The following is a 22,852-nucleotide window of genomic DNA, read 5'->3' as shown; positions in this document are numbered from 1 at the left end:
GGCTGGCTTTTTAAGATTGAGATTGTCAATGGATCGACAGAAGGTGAGACTGGTGACTTCCTTCTTTTCCTTTTTTTTTCCTTTCTTTCTTGTTTCTTGACGTTTTTCAAATGGAAGTTTTTCAGCGGACAGAACAAAACAAGACACGTCCTTTTTTCTCGTTTCTCTTTTATTACTTCCGCAACAATTTATTTGAAGCATACAAACGGTACAAACTGTATTGTTGTCACTTTGAGTATAAATTAAATTAAGTTACGCGGGTATGATGTGCGTACGAGGAAGATGGTAGAATGAGAGAAAGGGGGTAAGACGAGAGAGAAGAACAGACAAAATGATATTTTTTTTCTCCTTTTTTTTTTTTTCATTCTTCAAGCTAAACTCCGTAAATTGGCCGACGTCCAAGAGTTCCATTTCGGTTCCATCGTCGATTCGTCTCGGCTACAGACGTATTCGCATCGAAGCCATACATTGAAATGGAATACGAAATTTCCAACCCAATCGTTTCAATATATTATCTCTCGAAAGAAAGATCGAAGCTTCCATGGTCTCTGTATCAAAGGGCTTCCCCGTAAGATGATTAGCTCAGCACAACACAGCTACATGTTAATTTCTAACGCAAGCAAGCAGTTAACGCGGCGACGTCTCGTTCATTCATCGTCGAAGCGCGCTTTTCGTTCTTTCCACGCGATATTCGTCGACCTCTGGAAACCCTTCTGATCAAAAGTATGGACCACAGTGTTGCTCGTCCTAATTATACGACCAAAAATCCAAAGTACCATGAAAAATACCGTTTAGAATACCAAATTTGTTTCCTTAAAACAGCCCTCCTTTGCGATCGTTCGACGTCCTTGGTCGACGAATCACAGAAGAAATAAGAGAGAACACAACGAAACGAAACGAAATCAGAACACTTGAACGCGGTGATTCTCGCGATCGCATACGACGATGTTACCGGTCGATGTGACAGCAACACCCTCTAGACCCTTGAATTCACCGTCACCGCTGCCCCATCCGCCGAAAGACTTGAGGAACGCCCCCTCTGGGCTGAATATTTGTATCCGGTTGTTACCGGAGTCGGCGACGACGATGTAGCCCTGATCGTCAACAGCGACACCCCTTGGGAACTTGAACTGACCTTCGTCAGAACCTTCGGATCCGAAGGAGGTCAGCACGTGGCCGTTCACGTCGAATATCTGGATACGATGATTGTTGCCGTCGCTGACGATCACGCGGTTCGTGTTGCTCACCGCGATATAGTGAGGATGTTCCAATTGGCCACGTCCGCTTCCGCAGGAACCGAATTTGCCCACGAACGTACCGTCTGACTGAAATACCTGCGAAAACATATTCTGTTACAGCGATTGTACAAATGATACAATTCAACATACAGACGCTTTCGTTACACAGAGATTATTTGCTTTATATTAGAAATTTGATTATAGTTTCTGGATTATTTTTTCCTACACGACACGCTACCACAAGATATCTTGCACACACCAATTAGCGGATAATCGACCTTTGTACACAAACCTACGAGGTTGGAGATCGCAAAGGGTATCAGTCGAGGGATTACGTGTTTAGTATTCTCGCTGTAAAATAACTCACGTTTCGTCCATTGTCGAACGCCGTGTGTCTCAAGTAAGCATCATTTTCCCTTCGTATTAATGCTTTTTTTTATTTTTTTTTTTTTATAGAAGAACTGTGATCGTTCACCCGTAGCTGCTCTCACGTTTCTCATTTCCATGAGTTCGGGGGGTTCAAACAGAGAATTACTCGAAATTAATGTTTTTTTATTTCAGAAAAAGTCTTTTTTTTTAAGGCTTTTTATTCAGGATTAACTATACAAAGTCTAGGTACACATAGTGAGGGCTTGAAAAGGGTTAATGAACACTGAAACTAACATTATATTTGTATCATTATCGTATGTTCACAATACAATATAGGTAAAGAAGTCTCACATAGTGTGATATCTTTCAGGGTCTCGTGTATGTTGTCGCATTGACGCTGCCGTTTTAGGCCTTGCACTTTTCTTATACGATTCTCCGAACAGTTTATAACAGAAAGAAAAATAAATAACAAAATCGCGAACACACGTACCTGTACGCGATGGTTCTCTTTATCGCACACATAAATAAATCCAAGAACATCCGTGGTGATTCCCCAAGGATAATTAAACCGACCATCGGCGGTCCCTTGGGATCCAAAAGCTCTGAGAAAACGACCGGAAGGATCGAGAACTTGAATTCTGTGGTTGTAACGATCCGCGATGATATATTGTCCGATCCTGTTAACCGCCACCCCGGCGAGGCAATCGAATTCACCCTCGCCACTGCCATATGTTCCGAACTCCTTCATGAAGTTCCCATTACCGTCGAATACCTGTAAATTTCAACGCCATATTTCAATACATCGATCAATCTTCCTTCGTTTTTATATCGTCAAAAAGCTTTCCCTGGCATTGACGATGACGTTGTTTTAAACAACAGTACGTGTTATTAGATCGCGTAATAAATTTTATTCGCCCTTCGATTTGGTCGTTTTGAAGAATATGTACTTTACAAACTTATTACGGAATATGAGAAATCTCTAAGGTATTTTTGAGGACTAATTACTTGAACACGATGGTTAGAGCTGTCGGCTACGACGATGGAATTGTCAGGGCCAACCGCGAGGCCTCTCGGCCAGGTAAAGCATCCGGCTTCGCTCCCCCGCATCCCGAACTTGAACAGCTGCCGCCGCTTCAGCAAGTAGTGACTCCTCCGGCCATTGCTGTCAAATTCCAACAACCATTTCCTTATATGAAAATTTCATATTGCTTATTCACATCTGTTTAAACAAGCCTGTCACAAGCCAAACCGATTAACTTTGCATTTTGTTGCAATTTTTCAGCTTCGTTACATAGAATTGAAAAGATAAATAGCGGGTTGGCACAGGGGCAAAGAATGTGCTGCTCTTTATCGTTCACCCTTTCGCGTTGCTATGTTGTTTTATTTGAATACGCGACACTTTTGGCCAATATGTGTGCTTATTTTTATGATTATGTCGGGTCTGTTCGAATTGACTCGATCGAGCCCGCATTCCTTACGCTGGTCTTCTTCTCAGCCGCAAAGTATACGCGATTAACGTTCCATTCTCAAGGAACAATCGATTTAATTTTATTTATTTACTGCAAGAGGATGATACAAACTATAGAAAATTCGAAGAAGTAAATTTAAAAATAATAGTTGCAACATAATCGCTTTTTTTAATCTTTCAATTTACCAAGTTGATCAATGTGGCTTGTGACAGGCTCAAATGATAAATAGACTCACCTAGTGGAGGAACCTGCTGCCGCGGGTATAACGGGAGCTGCTGTAGGGGACGTGGGGGAGCCTGACGGGTTTTTTTGATCGTCGTCAGAAGATTCGAAGGATGTTTGACCACCGTGCCTCAAAGGTAGTCCCAGCGATAATCTCCTCGAGGTAGTGCTTCCACTGCAAATAAAATGAAAAGAACGACTCTTTCGTGTCTGGAGAAAGGGAAATTCCTTTATCATTGGTCGAAGCAATTTAATCGTTTCAGCCTCTGTAGGCAACCTGAATGTTTAGTTGCCGCGAGTATGAAGCTTCACTTGCATATTTGTATCTTCCCAGAAAAATCTTTCGAACGTTTGATTTAAAAGTTGATGGTATTGAGTTGTTCGGAAAATTCATAACGAAACTTGAAAGAATCAAAGGTAATTCATTTCCATACAGTATCAATTTCACCGAATAGTACGTAACATATTAATTTATCAAATACCTTCACCAATTTCTCTTTGAAAACCTGTTCGTTTTTTTTTTGTTTGTCAAAAAAGCTACGAGCTCTTCAATCAACCTAATATAATATAATAATTCATTTTTGCGACACATTTCAATGTGTTCCAATTCCATATTTCACTACTCCAATACATTTTTACAAAGATCGTAAAATCTTTTTATGCTTTTTGACAAGCTAGAACAGTAAAAATATTAGATACGAACATAAACAACCCGGTTTGACCACAAAAGCTGTGAAAACACTCAACGTTAATACCGTACCTCGATGATGGAATCGTCGAGGCGGAGGACGAGGGCTCCTTGTCTTTGGTGGTGCGATTCCCGTATTTGTTCTTCAAGTACCGTGCCCACGAACTCAAAGCTGCGCCATCCTTCTCTGTGCCAACCCTATCACGCTCCGGACTCGGTTCTCTCGACTTTAAGGCGTGAGTACTCCGACTTCTGGCCAGTTCAGAGCCGGCTCCGTACTTGGCAGCCAAGTAAGCGTTCGGCGACTGGGTCGTCGGAGAGGGTGGCTCTTCGTCGAGGTCGAGGTCATCTCCGCCGAAGTTGTGCGAGCTTCTGGACCGAGCCAGCCGTTGTCTTCTTTCTTTCAACGCGGCGTACCGTGACCTCGTCGACAGCGGCGAATCGACCTCCGTGTCCGCGTCTCGTTCGCGTTCTCTCTCCCGTTCTCTTTCCCTTTCGCGTTCTCGTTCGCGTTCTCGTTCTCTTTCGCGCTCCCGTTCTCGTTCCCGGCTCGCCATCATCGCCGCCTGGCTTCTGCTCTTGTTCAGGAACCTGAAACATTGCGGAACGGAGGTTGGCTCGTTCAGATCGAACTTGTTAATCGAGAAGCCTGTTGTTACTGGGTTGATTAAAATGGGAGAAAACATCGATTGGCCATCGATAAGTGTCTATGTCAAGGGTTATCGATCCATTGGGAACATATACAGTGGCTCGCGATAGTATTCGAACACCTGTAGTAATCTCTTGTGAATACAGTGACAGAAGTATTTTTGTACAGTAAGAAACGTTCCCTGTATTGTTAAATATATCCAAGTATGTGTAACTGTATAGTGTGCACAGACACGTGCAGCATGAAATGTATATAAACTAAAGGTAGTTAGATTTATCAGTTTAAAGTTTCTCACTGTATACTATTATGTTGTAGAAAACATTTGGAAATTTCATTGTCGCTTGGTTATGATTATGATTATATTGGTAGGGTTTGAAACTAATCCGAAAATGTATATAGAAGCTGCAACATAGTTGTAATAACGCGAGCATATGTAGGTTCAAAACGCAGAAGTTTCATCATACTTATCGATGAACGTTATTTGTCGTTTCCCGATATTCTATGTTTTTACTGATTTTTAATTCCCCTGTTAATAATTGTCAAAATTTTAACATCCTTCGAGGGAAATGTAAAATACGTAAGGACATCACTTACAAAACTCACGAACCTCATAATTTTTTACTGAACCCCCATATGTTTGTAGCAAATATCTTGTAACTTCTATTTACATTTTTACATTGGTTTCAAATATGACAAATACAATCGTGACACTCGCGTGCCATTGCAATGGGAATGAAATTTCAAAATGTTTCGTACAACATATAGAATGTGTACATAAAAGTTTGCTATGCTAAATGTTCAAATACTTTCGTGAGCCACCGTACGAGTTACAAGCGACCGATTCCGTACTTCGTCCAGTTCACGGATATTCGCGCAGACATGAACAGCTTCTTTGGTTATTTGAAGAGCAGAAAACTGAAGCTTGAGTCGTCGAAATGTTGGAGCTGTTAACTTGCAGTTATAGCTATATATTTAGTAACACGTACGTCAGAATGAAATACGTTTGATGGATGATGCAGTTCGTGACGTGTTTCGTCCCCTGGAACCGAGTGTCGCGATCTCGAAGCGATAGTTTCGCATTCTGCCAGCTTATCTTCTAATCATGCTGGTATTCATTGATAACCATACGTACGTTCTATTCTCGTGATATATCGCGTTACATTTTCTCACTATTATATCAGTCCAAGTGTTAGTTACCATTCTATCGTGGGATCCATGGCAATTAGTCACAACGTGGTATAAATCTGACGTGTAATCAGCCGTGTATCCATGGTGTACAGAGTAGTGAAAACGGATGCATATCTACTGTGTTATATATCAATCTGTAGCACGCTGTTTGATATGTCAGTTCTTTATCATATCCCTCATAAATTGTGGAAAGTGGCGAGTAAACAAGAACCATGTATCGTCGGAAGCAATTTTATTCCGGAGAAAGTAGACCTTTTGCTTTCAATTATAGATTTCCTTTTTCTTTTTCCTTTTTTGTTTTTTAATCATCTGATAAAATTCGTTGTTACGTTTCAATTCGAGATCAAACGATTAATTCGCGTGTTTTTAGCGTAACAGAATGAAAGAGTGCCGAATGCATGCAACAAGGAATTTCTAATTTCCTGTTAATTGGATACTCGTTTGTTGCATCTCCTATTTTAATCTATAGAAGAATTTATTTTCCATTCGAATTATTTTTCATCTAACACGCGTTTCTTCAAGACACGGTCTTTTTCGATCAACCCTTGGCCACGATAAACATTCCTTTTTTGATATATACGTGGTAAATATGTATGACAGAGAAGCTACCGCAAACAGTAATCGTAAAATTTTAAGACCACTTCTAACCTACATTTTTCTGCTTTCCTCGTGTAAACTTTGAACAGCGCTGATGTTTCAGTCGCCATCGAATTTTCGAGCGTTCTGGTTCATCGTGTTTTCGGGCCAGAGAAAATGTTTCAACCAGCTCGTAACGTTCAAACACTTTAAACGCTACATCTCGGTGGTTCGGCAGTTTCCACGACGTTTTTTTGTACCGTTCGCTTTAAAATCTCGAGATGATTCTCGAGCTATCGCGTTTAGTGAACGCCAAACGCTAAAACGTATTGGAATAACATCCGTGTTTCCAGTCAAGCAGACTACAGACCGATATAGATCCACTGACTATCCGAGCTGTAGGATATTTAAAGTAACAAACGGGTTATATTTAAACCCTTTACGGCATACCTCGCCACTTTCCGTATCGTGCATAATGCGGTCACATTAGTTTCTTACGTAATATTTCACGTGTTCTCGCGTTGACATTCGTAAATTTCGAATTCGATGTTACTTAATGGTCCATAAAGTTCATCGTTATTAGAGAAGCTCGAAAGGAAATCACTTAACCGCTTTGTAACCGCGAACAAGATATCACACGATGAAATATTATTCATGTAGCGTCAAGGATGAAATATCTCACGTGTCTGTTTTGTCAATATTTATAGGTAAAATCAAGTGAGCATTTTTTTTGCTACACGTATAACACGTCCTTCATTCAACGTTGCACATTTATTCATATTTCGTGAACAGATATTTTTATCAAAATATCGAAAATATTTTCCGTGACAGAGAATCAGGTTCATAAAGAAAATTCAGAATATCCTTCTCCTACCATCGTGTGATAAATATCGTAACGGATATCGTTTCTGAGAAGCTGCCACCTATCCGTCCAAGACGTTGATTCATCGATTTGTAATTTGCAACTTAATAAAATTTTTCATCGTTACACGAACGATGCTGTATCGCGAGGTATCTGGCGCGTGATTGCAAACAGGTTAATCAGATTCGAAGAAGCGTTGTCAGGTCCAAATTGTCGTTGTTAAATCATTAAAACCTCGATTAATCTGTCTACGTTGCAAACGATAGCTTCGCTTGTTCGATAATTCGATTGAAAGTAGCTTTGTATCGTTTTTCAAACCATCCAATACTAAGTTTTTTAATGTCGACAACGAACATGTATGATACCTTGATCGTAGCGAGCCTCTTACACGTGGATCGATTTTTACCTTCTCCTCGGAACTACATTTTCGTCGAGTAAGCTGTAAATTCGTGGTATGAGCGTGCGTGCATCTTGATGTGGTGCAACAGAGTTCGAGGGAGGTCTTAAATATAAAGGAAAGCAGAGCGCCTTCGTGGAAATTTCTCGCTAAGGGTTGGGGGGTGGGTGGTGCGTGTAAACGAGTAACGAGAGGATTTCACATGATTCTGAGACGAGAACGTTCAATCTGTTAGTGCAATAAATAAAGATGCATTTTTCTTCTTCTTTTTTTATTCTCTACGCTTGTTACGTATTTTCTGAAGGAAGGACAACAAAGTATACGAATAAGAATACGAACGACAAAGATACTTGGAAAACTGAGGTGACAAGAAACGATAAATACAATTTTAAGAAAAAAAAAAAAAACAAAGAACAGAGACGCGTGAAAGATACGAGTAATAGCAACGAACAGATAGTATAGAGATTTACAGGCGGGATACGACATTTCTCTGTTTTGTTGTTCTGTTATATGCTTATCTAAACTGAGGACATGTTGAGAGGGAAATAAATAATACGAGTTATCACAAAGAAATGCAGTTTATTTACCACACCAACAAACTGACGCAAGTCTATTCACTAGGAAAAAGAGTACAAAAAGTTTCAATGATATGAAAATGATCACGGGTTAACGGGAATGGCTTGTCACGCGTTAGGCTATGGTTACAGTGGATGCGTAGTCGGACGAATTAACGTTCCGACGAACTCGATACGTCAAATATGTATCAAATATATACACAGATTTTGATGGATATGTGCGTCGCAGTTGTTAGATGTTTCGTTCGTGAGAAAGCCAGTTCGTTACGAATACGTAACCACTGTAATCGTAATAGTCTTACGCGTCACATTTCGTCTCGCGACGTGCCATTAGCGCGGCCGTGTTCTCAATGGGAACGATTTCAAAAGCGTTTATTTCAGCGTGGACTTAAGCTGCACTGTAGGAGGACGGTTTCTTTAACTGCGCTGAACTACGCTTAGTTTTGCCGACTAGAGCGGTGTTTCTTAATTTTTCTTCCGCGTCTACGAAGCTACGTGTATTGAGCAATGCGGGGATTAATAGTCGCGGGTGATCAACGTAGGAACAAAAAGTTACACTTACGATCGTACGTACGATTATCACAATATATAAAATGCAAGTTTTTTACCATACAATAAATACTCGATTGAGGTCTAATCGGTTATATTATGCATACTCTGTTCGTTCGTTTTTTGTTTCGAATGTCTGTGATCCGACGTGAATGAATGGTCGATGATATCGATTGGAAGACGTTAGAAGACGGGCAGCAGTTTCGCGAAAAGAGGCGGCAAATAGCTAGCGCTCGAGTTTAGACGAAACACAGGTAAACGAATCGTTCGCCGAGCAAGAGTCCGAGGAATTCCATTCTTTCGACGTTCGACACCTTCCTCTTCGATCTCTGTTTCTCTTTTACGGTTTAAAACAAACGTTCCGCGAGGCCGGCGTTCCTTCCTGCCACGAAGGAAACACGAAGAACGAGAGGGAATCGAAGCGAACGAACGCAAGGATAAAAATAACGAACGAAGAAACTGCTGCGTCGTATCTTGCAATCGAGACAGTCTCGTCTGTATCCGTGAGAGTAGTCTTTGCAGTCTTTTACTACTAACACCGACGAACAACGACAAAAAGAAGGCGTGAACGTAAATACGGTGAGAAATGGGCAAAGAGGTGTATAGTAGACAGGTTACAGGAACAGATTGATTAGAACGCTGTAACACAGTACGGACACACAGAAAACGGTGGTTACCATTTGCATCGGTATAGTGATATCGACACCAGGCGTGTCCTCGTGCTCGTTGCAAGTCTCGGTCTCTTTGGATTGGGTAGCGTTCGCGACTAATGCACCGTTCTCAATGTTAGTTCTCGCTACGAGGTCGGTCGTTTGGGAACGAATCGTGCTCGTCTCGTCCATGCTTCCGCCCTCGATATTTTTCCCCGTAGACGAGTTGTTCACCTTGTTTAGGATCACCCAACCGTTCTCGTCGACGCTGTCGGCCACGATCGAATCTTTCCCACTTTCAGATTTTTTCTCTTTCACCGTGGTCGACGTCGGTGTTGACGCATCGTCGTCATTCATTCTCTCATCCTCGATACTCGCTACATTCTTCGAAGCCTCTGTCGTATCGGTCTCAGTTCGGATCGCAGCATTTTCCACGGGTGAAGTGGCTCTGTCAGATTCAGTCTCCGATTCGTCCGATACTAGCCAACCGTTCTTGCCAATGCTACTTTGTCTATACGCTCGACTTCTCGATAAACTTTCAGACGATTCGGATACACTTAACGCGTTCTCATTTTCAGTCTTTTCGTTATCCTCCTTGTCGATCGTATCGCTATCCAGAATGTTACTTTTCTCGTCGTTCGAGGATGACTCGTTGTCGGTGTTTTCGTTGTTTATGCCCGACTCATTGCGATCGATCGACTTGAAACCTTTGGAGATTCTCCGAGGTTTCTCTGCCTGCAAATCCTGATCAGTAATCACCCATCCGTTGTCGTCGAACAATTCCTCGATACTTTTGTCATCGAGTATGGAGGAGCTTCGCCGCTTCGTGCTTCTATCGTCGTATCGTTCCAGAACGGTGTAACTATTTTCGGAATGAGAGTTGGACGGTACGCTTAATACGGTAGTCTGGTCGTCGGTCTCCGAACTGGTCGATTCATCCTCACTGCTGGTATCGTTCAGGTGTTCGATGTCCGAGGCTCGACCTTGCTCCGGGTTTTCAGTCTTTTTATTCATTATGTTACTATTCTCGTCTCTGGATTCTTTGTCCTCTTCCTCGTCCCTTTCAGAGTCGCTGTCGGTGGCGCTCTCGGTGCTGCTCTCGGATTCGCTCTCCGAACTCGATTCCACGTTGTTGGATTTATCGCTCGACCCATTCGCGTATTTCCTTCCGTCACCGTTGATGGTCGTCTCTCGCGAGGTTTCCAGGGATCCATTGGAACTCGCAGTCTTATCTGGCTGGTATTCATTATCTCGGATTGTAGGTGGTTGAGCGAGCGACGGTCGTCGGTCGGTCCAAGCGGATAACGAAGAGTTCACGTCGTTCCCCGAACGACCTTCCATTAACGCGTCTTCGTTGACCTCTCTGCGGTTCTCTACTCGACTATCGTTACCGTTACCTTCGAGACTTTTGAATCTAGTGGCGGAGGAGGAGGAGGATGAGGTGATCGTTTCGTCGGTGTCCGTACTATCGTCCGGTATATAGGTTCGTTTGTTCGACTGCGGTTTAACCATCGATCCGTCTGCACCGACAATATCGTAATCCGCGTTCTTAGCCGCGATTTCGTAATCCTCGACACGATCGGTGTTTGACGGTTCATCGTGTTCGTCACTAAACGTCCTAAAACGATTACGGTCGTGGGGGTTATTGGAATTAGAACTGGCCTGATGATTCTGACCGTGATCTACGTGTGCTACGAACCTGCTGGTGTAGCCGGCCGGCGTTGTCGCGGCGCCGCCCGTCGGCGTCGTGGTCGTCGTAGTTGTCGGGCTCGTCACCGAATGCGCGGGACTTCCTCTCGGCGACGAATACCTGAGACACGAGTTGACATCGCTCGATATTCTAGTTCAATTTTCCTTTAACGCTTGTTACCGCGCGTTTCCCGAATTATCAGTTCGTTTCGTCAATCTCCTTGTACCGATCTCTAACCGACTTTACGATGGTATTCTCTACGTGTACATCATCGTCTAACCATCGCTAGCAATTTCTGACCCGCCCTCGAAGCTTTATGGCTCGAGAGTTCGTCGCGGGATATCGTCCGAAAGATTATTGTTAAACAGTTCGAAGTTACGATCAATTCTCCTATCGTTTGCTACGATAAAACTCTTGGTACACCGTTCGTCCACGCTATTTACTGATTTTTCACTCTTTCAAATTAAGTTACATCACCGTCGTTATTTATTAAGGTACAGAAACAAGTCGAGAGAAAGGTATAGATTGATCTCCGGATACACGCGATGAACCCCTCGTTTGCATTGCTTTTTTGCAAAATTTGATCCCGCGATGGACGCAAAAAATCAGCCTGTTAAAGCTTCTCGTTTAATTTACGAGATGGTTTAATTTAAATAAAGATTCGTACTCGTAGATTCGATTAACTGTATCATAAACTGTTTCATTATCATTCTTCCTCTATAACGTAGACGTTGGAAATACATTTTTCGTTCAGTAGAATCTTAATTATCGGAACATCGATCAACGAAACAATGAACAAATTAGAACGTCTGGGAATGGTCCCATGAAAAACAAAAGTGGACACGAAATAAATCGCCACATTTTCATTCGAAAGTTTCTGTTCTCGTTTGATGTTAACGTTTGTAAAAATAGTTGAAAATAAACGAGTTTCTCCCATACGAAAATAACGTTATTCGTTTGTTTAAACAACGTAAGATTAGTTTGAATAATCAAGGTTCTACTGTGCTTTCAAACACGACCTTTTCGAATTTTTAATTCCAAAGAATAATTACAAATTGCTATTTATATGCTAGCTACGTACGTATACACGTCGATCGATGGATTCTCGCACGATGTTACTTGTTAATAGAAACAAGAAACCCTCGAATTAGAATTTTCGGCAGAAAATATACTTGCCTGGTCGTAGGAGAGTCTTCCTTGCTACCTCGTCTAGCTTCTGCGCTTCGAGCGAGCAGAGGCCCGATATCTGTCCTCGCCATCGCGGATTCGCTTCTCTGACGATCCTGTGCAGTGGTCGAGGGTGTTGTCGAGGTCGTCGTGCCCGACGGATGTGCATCGGTTTCCGATTCCTCCTCAGTCTCGGATTCCGTCTCCTCCGAGGAACTACTAGTTTCCTCGTCGTCCTCCTCCTCTTCCTCCTTCTTCTTTATGGCCGTTTCCTCTCGCGCTGCTGGAGGTGGTTGCGTGGGCGGCGGCGGGGCTGCACGGTTACCTACAGAGATATGTGAAAATCCGGTACACGTTCAAATAAATATCAAACGGTCTTCCGCGTTTCGCTTTCCAGGCGAAATTACGTTTTCGAAACGTCGTTTGGATCGGACGTGGATTCGTTAATGGTACCCGTGGTATAATCATAATGATCTTAAGATTTGGGTCGTTAAACGTTCATCTATGAAATAACCGGTTCTCGGATATTTCGCGGTAATCCGTACGTCGATACCGGAAATTTTCAACGTTGCCCGGCGATGATGGCCGTTGATCGACGACGGTGAAGGTATCACGATGAATTTCTGAATCGAATTTCCGAGTGAGCATTATATTCATGATTAATTAGACCCAAGTATATGAAAGTTTCTTATCTTTTAGCGGCGCTTTCATACGAAAATGAAACGCGCAGCATCCGATAAAATCGACGTTTCGTTGAGAGATAAGGATATGCGCAAATACCTTTGCATATGCTGAAGAATATAAAATATAATATTGCTCTTCTGTCTCTACCGAATTTTAAAATTGTTTCCTCGTAATCAGATTGTCAGTTTAATTTATCTCGCTCGTCCCCTGTAGCGTTCAAATATACACGATCTACTCGAAGTCGGAAATCACTTGCCGGGTAGATAAATAATTTTAAACGAGAACACACAGAAAGGTATTGACATAAGAGTTAAAAGAAGGATCGATGTCCAATTTAGACGCGTTTCGCGTTGATTCGCGTAACGGTATGGTCGTTAAGTAGAAACTTACCTGCGCCTAAAAAACGGCTCTGAAAGGATCGCGAAGTGGGAGAGGCGTTGGCGGTGTCTTTGGTAGTCGGTGGTGTGCCGCTGTGCGGCGACGAGATCGTAGATGTTGCGTTCGACGTCGGCGCTCTCGACAAGTATTTCTGCTTCATTTCCTCGGCGGTGAATGGTGCACCCGTGCTGCGGATTCCTGATCCTCCTGAGCTCTCGGAGCCCGTGCTCGAGTCTGATGAAGCGCTTCTCGTCGCAGGAGTGTGGGTATCCGTGGAAGTTCTCCTACGAGCAACGATATTTCAATTAACGACTTCCTGTAGTCAGTAAACTCGATAGAGCAGCGAGTATTCGTACGTAATTTGTACCGATGACATTAGTTTACATCGCAGCTCTCTTTGTTCGATCTCGTATAACGCAATCATCCGCCTACGATTCATCCATTCTGTGGTTGCGTGTATTCCAAAATCCTATTCCAGATCACGGTATAAACTGCTGCATAAACGATCAACAGCGGATCATAGGTGCGGAATTGTTCAATTCGGGATTCTATTGACCGACACAGCCGCCATTCATTTTCAATCATTTTCTCAGCTCTTTCTACGTTCGTTGATTCAAAATTACTTTCGCTATGTCGATAGGAATCTCTTTTATTTTAGAAGCATTTTCAAAAATATATTACGCTGACCTTTCGTTCGTCAGTTTAAACTGCGAGGCAAGCAAAGTATAATTCAAAAATTAAAAAAGACCAATATTTGAGAAAAAAAGAAAATTGAGAAAGGAGACTCTAACTTGCTGCTTAAACCTTCAGAAATGAACGTTATCAAAGTACGTTCTAAATATGAAAATTATTTATCGTCGTTTTAAATAGCTTTTCAATTATCACATTTCGTGCAAAGTAAAGTGATAAGAAGAATTATGGTTTCTGGAATAAAAGTGTCTCATTGATACTGTCTTACACACACACACACACATACATATATACACGCACACAATTCAGCAATTACAGGGTAATACTACGTTATGAGATTGAGTAGAAGCCGCCTCTGGAACTTGGAATATTCCATCGAACCGATTGGTTTCTATCGGGTGGGCATAAATCAGCCTGTCCGACTAGATACGCGCCTCTACTACTGGAACGCGCACAGACCGAGATCCTGGTGACTTAATGTTATGGGCGAATTCGATCGAGTTGTATATTTTACTATCAATCACAGATATCTGAATTGTCTCAACGAGCTTATCGTATTAACAAATCGGACAGGTGCAGGGATTACTTTAGCCAAACGAAGCATAATTTTAAATACGAACCTCGCGGGCATCGGTCTTCGTGCAGGTTCTTCCGGTTCTCGTTCAGACTGTTCCCTTGGAGGCGGATGAACAGGTGTAGGTGTGGATACTGGTTGTCGTTCTTCCAACGTTTCAGTCGCAGGTGTGGCCGCCGTTTTGTTCTGCTTTTTAATCCTAGAAATCTCGTCATCCTCGCTGGTTTGTCTCGCCATCGCTGTTGGCACTTTTCTCACTTGGACCTACGCGATAAAAAGTATATATTTAACGAGTACATTACGATAACTTGGTGGAAATTTCTCGATAAATGCTTTAACATCTTTTCTCATATTCCATTGTCTTTTAAAATTTGTTAAACATTCCATTATCCCTTTCTCCTGTTTTCCTGTATGAGCCAAGTCTGAGGATAAATTACTCGTTGGTGATTAGGTGCTTACGGACAAGTCGAGATCTTTTTACGTTGACCGTGTGATTCGTCACACGCGTGGACGATGCATTAAAATGCTAACCTTGATTTTACGTAAAAAATAGAAATGCAACAGCGAATGAATAGATGTGTGGTAATGGGACAAAGAGAGAGGATTTGTCGCAAGTGAACACGAGAGAAACAGATTAACCTTTTTTCTTGATGAGCAAAATATATTCGTGTATTCATATGTTTCATTTGTATTATAATAGAATTTCGTACAAAAATATACAACGGCCAACTACAAACTAAATTTATTCACTCGTGTCTCGTATTATTTACATATTTATGAATCGAGATCAAGTATACATTTTATATTGCGGCACGCTTTCTGTTTTCCGGCGTGAAATATTCAATTACTTTAAATTCAAGATTTATTCCCTTTTCGTGTCCATAGAGACAGCGATACGTTTTCCTACGAGTCGTGTGTATCGGCACTATACACGTATAGATCGAACGATCAAAAATTTAGTTCCCGTTGAATCGCATCCAAGCGATATAACGCGGGATTTCGAAGCTACTTTCGCCGAGCTTGCCCATCGAACCGTCTCTTACGATCCATTCGCGTATATCGCCTGTCATAATATGGGAATCCGTGTGAAAATTCTGTACTGTAGCGTCACTGTCCTAAATACGATCGTACGAATTGGACGAACTGAAAAATTCAATCGAGTCAACGATTTAATTTATAAATGGATTTCACATGTATCGTAACGATGGTTTTGGTTGTTCGAGAAGACGAAGATCTCAACTATCGATCAGGCAGATATGCTTTATGTTGTCGTGGTCGAATGGAATTGATCGTTCGAAATACACGATCTCAGTGGTATAATTGTAAACACGATAATTTCATTTGGCGCCGAGTGTTGTTTCCTTTAGTCGAGAAAGCTACGGGAACGTTGAGAATATTACGAGAGGTGGGAGTCGACCAGGAAATCGATAACCACCGTTAAAACTGCACAAACTGAACGGCATCGGCTAAACAGAGGTTCGCTTTTTCGAATTAAATTCAACGATTCGATATACTGTAGTTACAAGCTAAATTCCCTGCATAGTTTTTTCTTTCTATTGAAAACAAGCGAGACGAAAAATGTACTGAGTATTTTATTGAAGTAACTCGTGGAAGAGTTTCGTAGCGTTGAAATAACCGTGGTCGGAATTAAAGGGGTGAAATTGCTATTCATTAACCTGAGGTTTTGGTGGTTGAGGTTGTTGAGCAGGATGTGACACCGGTTCCTCCTTCTTTCTTTTTCCGGCTCTCTCGTATTCTTGAAGCTTCTTCATAATACGCGGCGAGTCTGTGAGTCGAAAAATCCCGGAAAGTGGCCCGCGTGCCGCGTCTTCTGTGTCCAGGACACGTTCACGAAGTCCCGAGGGCTCCTGTGGCGTTGACGTAAACCTCACGGTCGACCTCGAGTCGCCATCCGAATCGTCCCCGTCCCGGTGTCGCATAAATCGACTTCTGTATCTCGATTTGTTCCTCGGCACTTCGTATTCCGGTGCATCGTACCTGTCGCAACAATAATTCTATTATTTCCTCGTCGGTGTTTGCGAATATTAGATTTCAAAGATTCTAGACGAATGATATTACAAATTTCGATTATCACCTTTTGAATTAATATTCTAAATTAGGGCCAAGAGAATGGAAGATTTTTTCGTTGGTATTTTCGAACGTTAGATCTGGAAGATTCTAGGCGGACGATATTAAAAATTCTAATTCTAGTTTCTAGAATTAATTCTACAAATTTGGAGTAAGACAGCGGAAGAAAATGCTAGACAGTTAATACTACAATCGTAATACAATATATGGAATTAATTTCGTTAGCTAAACTTCACTGATTTCCTTCGAATATTAAATTTGAAAGATTCTACATGGACGATATTAGAAATTTGATTTCCAATGTTTGAAATGAATTCCACGAATTAGGGACAAGACGATGGAAGAAGATGGAGATATCCCAATACTATTCGGCCTGTCACTAACAATTCCCCTGGAACGTCCACTCTAATCGAAGTAAGATCATCTGACAATAAAGCGTCTCTGCATTGTGATCAGCTATCGTCTGTCCTAGCAATTTCGAGTGACACGTGTCACAGATACGTCGCACAAGTAACGAGTAGCAATTTTGTAAGTGCACGCTTTAACGATCCCATCGAAATCGAAGCGGCGAAAAAAAAAAGAAGCACAAGGATGGACGTAAAAACAGGAGGATGAGATTAAAATTTAACGCGATTCCGTTCCTCTTTCCGCTATAATTTATCTTTCGTTTCACTAGTTGCAGGGACAACGATATTCACTTTTAACGATTAATTTCTTCGAATGGAATTCGAGGCACGGGTGAAAACGCTACATTTCCTTGCTCGCGATTTTCTGGAACTGGGTTATCTGCTTTTCAAGGCAGTGCACAGTAATAGATTCATCGGGTTTATCCGAGTGTTGCTTAATTATCGCTTTGCAGACACAGAGATGGCTTCGTATAATGAGAGAAGATCAGCAAGGAGAACGATCGTGTACGGTGTTGATAATTGATCTCGTTCAAATGTGCTGCGCCTTGTTCATGTGGCGCAATCTCTTGCACGTTCGAAACGCGAGATATTAATTTCTATTTATGAAGGCTTTTGGACGGGAAATTAAACAATATCGAACTTGAAATTCGACTTTAGCAAATTTTATTCAACGTTTATTTAAATAGATTCGTTCGTTTCGGAGCTCTCTCGCGTAATCGAATTGATGTTATTAATAGAGTTTCATAAATTACAAATCACAAGTTACAAATAACGAGCCTGGTGATAAAACAAATGAAGTTATACAGTACACGATGATAAAATTGTTTTTACAATTTCGTTAAATTACCATTCGTTATTCTGTTCGATGTAAAATTCTAAAATTATAAAAGAACAGTTTATGACCAATAACTCGTAACTTTTGTCAATTCGTCGTATCATTAGTTGGTAAATTATCGTGTAAGAGGATCCTAATATGAAATACCTCTGTTCCGCGAGCGACGCAGATAAACTTTCGAGCAATTGATATGTTTATTGTCAGCTGGAAACGCGTTTTCTCGAAACGTTCGTACAATTTTGCCTTGACGGGAACGTTGACAACCGATAAAAGTAATTTCCACTTACTCTCACGCTACTGTGAAATACAACATCGAATATCAAATATTCAACTACTGTTATTCAAGTTTCTGTATTGAAATTGCAACTTTAAATCGTCGATGCTTGTAGATTGCGTAAAGTCCCTTCGAACGCGAGTAAAATTCAGTCGTTTTCCGAGCTAGCTGGTAAAACAAATAAATCCCGACCAGTCGCTGTAATAAATTTCGGTGCACGAACTTGGCTGACGAATTTGCATGCTACAGCTTCATATAACTACCCTCGATTATCAGTCAGAAAACTACCGAATTAGCGACAATAGACATGCAACGAGAACGTCGTTAATTGCAGTTTCTTGCAGCCGTATCGAGGACACAGTACGCTATAGCGTTCGTAGTTAATTAATTGTTATTTGAATATTTAGCATAGAAAACTTTTACGTACATATACTACACGTTATATAAAACATTTTGATATTTAATTGTCACTGACTCTAGTCACACACGACTGTCGTGATTATATTGGCAAAGTTTGAAACCGATTTGAATACGCGCGAAAGTTACAAGATATCCACTGCAAATGTATGTTTATAAAAAAATTAGTCAGAGATGATCCCGCTGAATATCGAGGCTTATCACTACGATGGATAATTGGATTTTTAAAATATTTTTCTCATATTGGCGAATTCTATTCTTGCGCTAAATATCTTGTAACTTCTATATATATTTTCAAATCTATTTCCAACTTCACCGACGTGATACCAACAGTCGGATACCGTCGCGGTGCTAAGAAAATTTCAAAATGTTGCGTATAACACAAATAATGTACTCATAAAAGTCTCCTACTCACCTTCGCGAATTTCTATATATCAAGAGGGCTTTTTATTTACATGTTGACTAGATGGGTTATTAGACCGGCCGGTGTGCGTATTACACGAAACGGCCGGTAATTAAACTCGACCATGCCTATTTCGGCCTCGAGGAAGTTGTTGCCCGGCCCACGCCAGGAAAAAGATACAGCCAGTGGAGCCTCGTGTATTTATAACATTTGCTAGAATAGATATGTGGGACATCCTGAAAAATGTATGCCCACCACGGATGCCGTTTGGCAATACTCCAAAGTAATCTGCGTCCACGGTCAAACACGTTTTTACCGGTCAGCTAGTTACCAATGAAACGTCTCTTTTTCTCTTGCCGTCGTCATTTTCTCGGAGAGATACGTCCTTTCATCGGACTGGCAGACACAGTTTCTTCATTCAAAGATACTTCTTTGCTGCACAGTGTGCGGCATTGTTCCCTTCGAAACATTCGAATATCGTTGCAAAATCGTTTGCCACGCACTTCTAAGTCAAGTTTCTCCTGTCTTGACGAGATAAACGTTACCACTTCGGTTGCAAAACGTATCGCCAACTATTTTATAAACAGTAAGCTCGACTCATATTCTAACGCGCGAAGCAACCATAACCAGCGCAATACATTTCCCCTCGATCTCCAAGAATATTCGCACAATTTGATCTACCTCCTTCGGTCTATTTCTTTTTTGTTTTTTTTTTCCTAGCTCGAGCATCGTGACAGGAAAAAGAAAAATAAGGTTAAGAGATACGCTGGCGAAAAAAAGCATCACTTTTCTCGCCGGTGTATGGTTCTCTATTTAGAAAAATCGAACGCCATTATGCAAAGAAGGTGAACCGTTTTACGGCTGGCCTATTAGTTAGCAGATAGTCGAATTTTTTGCCACGGAAAGACGAACGAACGATAAATAAACGTTGGAGGAAAAAGTAGAAGGGATAATTACTCGTATTCGGGCACGTATCGATTTCTCGCCAGTCGCTCTTCCTCTTGCTGCCGGTATTGCGAAGCCAGACGGTGGTCGCTTTTGCTTCTCATGAGACCCGGTGATCCTCCGGGAGGTGCTAGACTGCTCGAGCTACCCAGCAATCCTCCGCTTCCGGTTTCTGGCTTGATATTCAGTTCGCCGTAACCGGCTACATGGAGGACCAGTTGGTTCGGATCGTGCGCCATCACGAAACGCACTCGCCGACTGTAATCCCCGGCTTCGTACTCGAAGTTCCTGCAACCAGGATCGTAAATTAGTCCGAGCTGTAACGAAATTTTTGCCTTTCTTGCCGAGTTACATTATTACGAGTCAGCTACAGGTTCCCGGGATTTAGTAAAAAGTTTCGTTTAACGAGGCAACTTTCAGGAATTCTTTTCGACTTGGCACGAGCGCCGATCCGCTGCCAAGCAAATTTTTGTTAGACGGCTAGTTAATTCTCGCGGAAGTTGAATATTTGTTTCTGGGGAAAGACATAAATAGGATTTTTATATCTCAGGGACATAGTATGTTTTAGAGAGTGGCTTTTGTATTTTCAAATCTCTTATCCCTTTCGAGGAAGTTGATAATACGGTTAAATTTGGAGAATTGATAAAACATAAATTTATCTTAACTCCTTTGCGTTTTTCAAATATTTTCTACGTCCCTTGACACGTTTTAATTAAAACGATAAATCTGACTCCTTTCGAAATAGGTTTATCGCGGCGTCGTGGTTAAATTTAGAAAATTAATGAAATACGAATTTAGTTTAATTCTGCTGCGTTTTTTCGAGTATTCTTGATCTTTCTGATTTTCCGTTTTTTCTCCGATTTCTCCTTTCAATTCTATGCTTGTTCCCTTCTTACATTATTAAAGGCAAGAATAAAATTGGAACAGAGAAATCCGAAGACTATAACACGGTTAAATTAATTATTAAGTTAAAAAGTAATTATTTACGCCATGTTTTCGCTATAAATAAACTTATTTGTTCAACTATTTCGTTCCCTGAGAAGTTAACAAAATTAACGAAAAGTGTTAAAGTTCTGACAATATCTCGAACTTTCCCAGCCTTTGCATTTTATATGAAAAAGCTGATCTCTTGTTCGTGCCCTTGTTCAGCTTTTTCTCATACTTATCACGGTATCAAGGAGAGCTTTTAAATATTTCGCGGAGTTTCTTACTCGCGTCTCTCGTCCCTCCTATTCGGTAATCTTTTCTCCGCGAGAATAATAACCACAACGGGCGAAAACAGGGAACACTGTTTGAAACTAAAAGGTGGTTAGTATGCTGCCGTGTCGCGTACGAAGTGGAAGGGTAAGCAGAATTTCGACAAGTTCGGAAGATGAAAGGTTCCATTTACATTATGCGCCGCGGAAGATCGAGTGTAAAAGTTATCTGGAGCTGTTGTGCATCTTGTTTCAGGTGCATGTCCATGTTTCGCCGTGGAAAAAGTTTCATGGAATATCGGAGAAGCAATTTGGAAAAAAAAAAGAAGGCGTACAAACGTGCCACGTACTTTCCATAAAATTACAAAGCAACTTTCATTATTTTTCGACCGCGGTGTCTGACTAATGCAGGAATATTCTCCTTGGAGAATAATACTCTTGAAAGAAACCAGCTGATTAAATTGGATGATTCATTACGTCCTATCGGTGATCTGCGTCGTGATATTTCATTGTTTACAGTAATTTGTAAATTGTCTTGTAAAAACGAACACGTTAAAATCGAGGATCACGCAAGGAAATATCCGAGTCACATTTTTCGTTCTTCATACGCGATCGCGTTTTTTTTACTAGATGTTGTTGTGGGATTCTCTTGAAAAATATTTACGTCGAAAATATCGGTTTCATGTTTTAGATATTAGGCGCGCCGTTATTTTTTCCCCACAAAACTTTACACGTTTGTCATCCATTGCTAAACGACAATACGTTTGAATCGAATGCAAATGCTTGCTCTTTTTGACTACGTTATATTAAAATACGTATATCCTTTTGCTCGTGATATTTTCATATTTTCCCCTATAATCTTGAAGTGGAACGAATTTTGTTACGTAGTGAAACGTTAAAAGGTTATTTTTAATGTATAGGATCTTCAAAGAGTTCAGCTACTTTCTACGTTGCATTTCACTTCATATTCTCTACGTTAGCTTCCTCTACTCGCTACATCCACCGGCAAACTAATAAATACTTGGCCATTCACGATCTCGCAGCTGGCGAGTTAAAAAATTGCCGTATATCGCGTGAAAATGTCAAACACGCGCGCTGCAGATTAAACACCGAATGAAGAAAAATTAAGAGGCGGGAATGCAGATAAAAAAAAAAAAAAAGAATGATTTATCATTTCATTGTCTGAATTATGTTTCACGGACCACGTATGTAACCATGGGTTTTATTTCGTGAAAATTTATGGCAGAGGAACGGGTGCACGTGGCTGCAGGCATCGTGCGTCAAACGTACCGGTTATCTACAAAACGCACGGCTCGGCGTAAAATTTGTTGGTTCTTAATTGAATGTTGAGCGAAGCGATACAGCGCGAATTTCTCGCGATGGAAGAAAACGAGAAACGTAGTAGTCGTAATTTAAGGGATCGTGGCCTGGTTCGACGATAAACTTGACGCTCGATAAAGCACGAAAAACGAAATACGCGTCTAGCAGATTTCGTTTCCATGGATCAAATTTAAGGTACTTTATATTTCAAGAGGATCGTTATTCTCCGCAGAGTCCACAATGAATTTTCATGGGATCCAGGTCGTTTTTAGATTCTAACGACGCTTATAAACGATGGGAAACGAATTCCAAAGTTCCTGATCCTGTAAAATCCGAAATACTACCGTCGTTC

At 41.3% G+C, this 22,852-nt stretch overlaps 2 protein-coding genes across 11 annotated transcripts in view; one reads left to right on the top strand and one right to left on the bottom strand.

Moving 5' to 3' along the window:
• Positions 1–24: 24 nt before the first annotated feature.
• The window catches only part of LOC139991742 (uncharacterized), a 77,780-nt gene continuing 54,952 nt past the window's right edge, over positions 25–22,852 (top strand). Inside the window, exon 1 of the mRNA XM_072012084.1 lies at positions 25–43. The gene's annotated coding sequence lies outside the window, so the exon portion shown is untranslated. The remainder of the gene's footprint in view (positions 44–22,852) is intronic.
• Positions 149–22,852, bottom strand: part of Tn (tripartite motif containing protein thin) — a 56,581-nt gene continuing 33,877 nt past the window's right edge. For 6 of the 10 annotated variants that reach the window (XM_072012055.1, XM_072012049.1, XM_072012050.1 and 3 more), the window contains 8 exons: positions 19,997–20,272; positions 16,292–16,613; positions 14,662–14,879; positions 13,364–13,635; positions 12,299–12,614; positions 11,132–11,242; positions 9,460–11,050; positions 4,098–4,577 (listed from right to left, as the gene is read on the bottom strand). In XM_072012055.1, coding sequence (XP_071868156.1) covers positions 4,332–4,577; positions 9,460–11,050; positions 11,132–11,242; positions 12,299–12,614; positions 13,364–13,635; positions 14,662–14,879; positions 16,292–16,613; positions 19,997–20,272 — 3,352 coding nt within the window. In that variant the 3' untranslated portion in view covers positions 4,098–4,331. Of the gene's footprint in view, positions 1,335–2,097; positions 2,380–2,612; positions 2,794–3,311; positions 3,474–4,058; positions 4,578–8,217; positions 11,051–11,131; positions 11,243–12,298; positions 12,615–13,363; positions 13,636–14,661; positions 14,880–16,291; positions 16,614–19,996; positions 20,273–22,852 lie in introns of those variants that run through there. The other 4 variants (XM_072012057.1, XM_072012058.1, XM_072012059.1 and 1 more) reach the window with 4 other exon arrangements.

Source organism: Bombus fervidus, chromosome 10, assembly GCF_041682495.2.
Source record: "Bombus fervidus isolate BK054 chromosome 10, iyBomFerv1, whole genome shotgun sequence".
NCBI classification, from domain to species: domain Eukaryota; kingdom Metazoa; phylum Arthropoda; class Insecta; order Hymenoptera; family Apidae; genus Bombus; species Bombus fervidus.
This window is presented reverse-complemented; position numbering and strand designations above follow the sequence as displayed.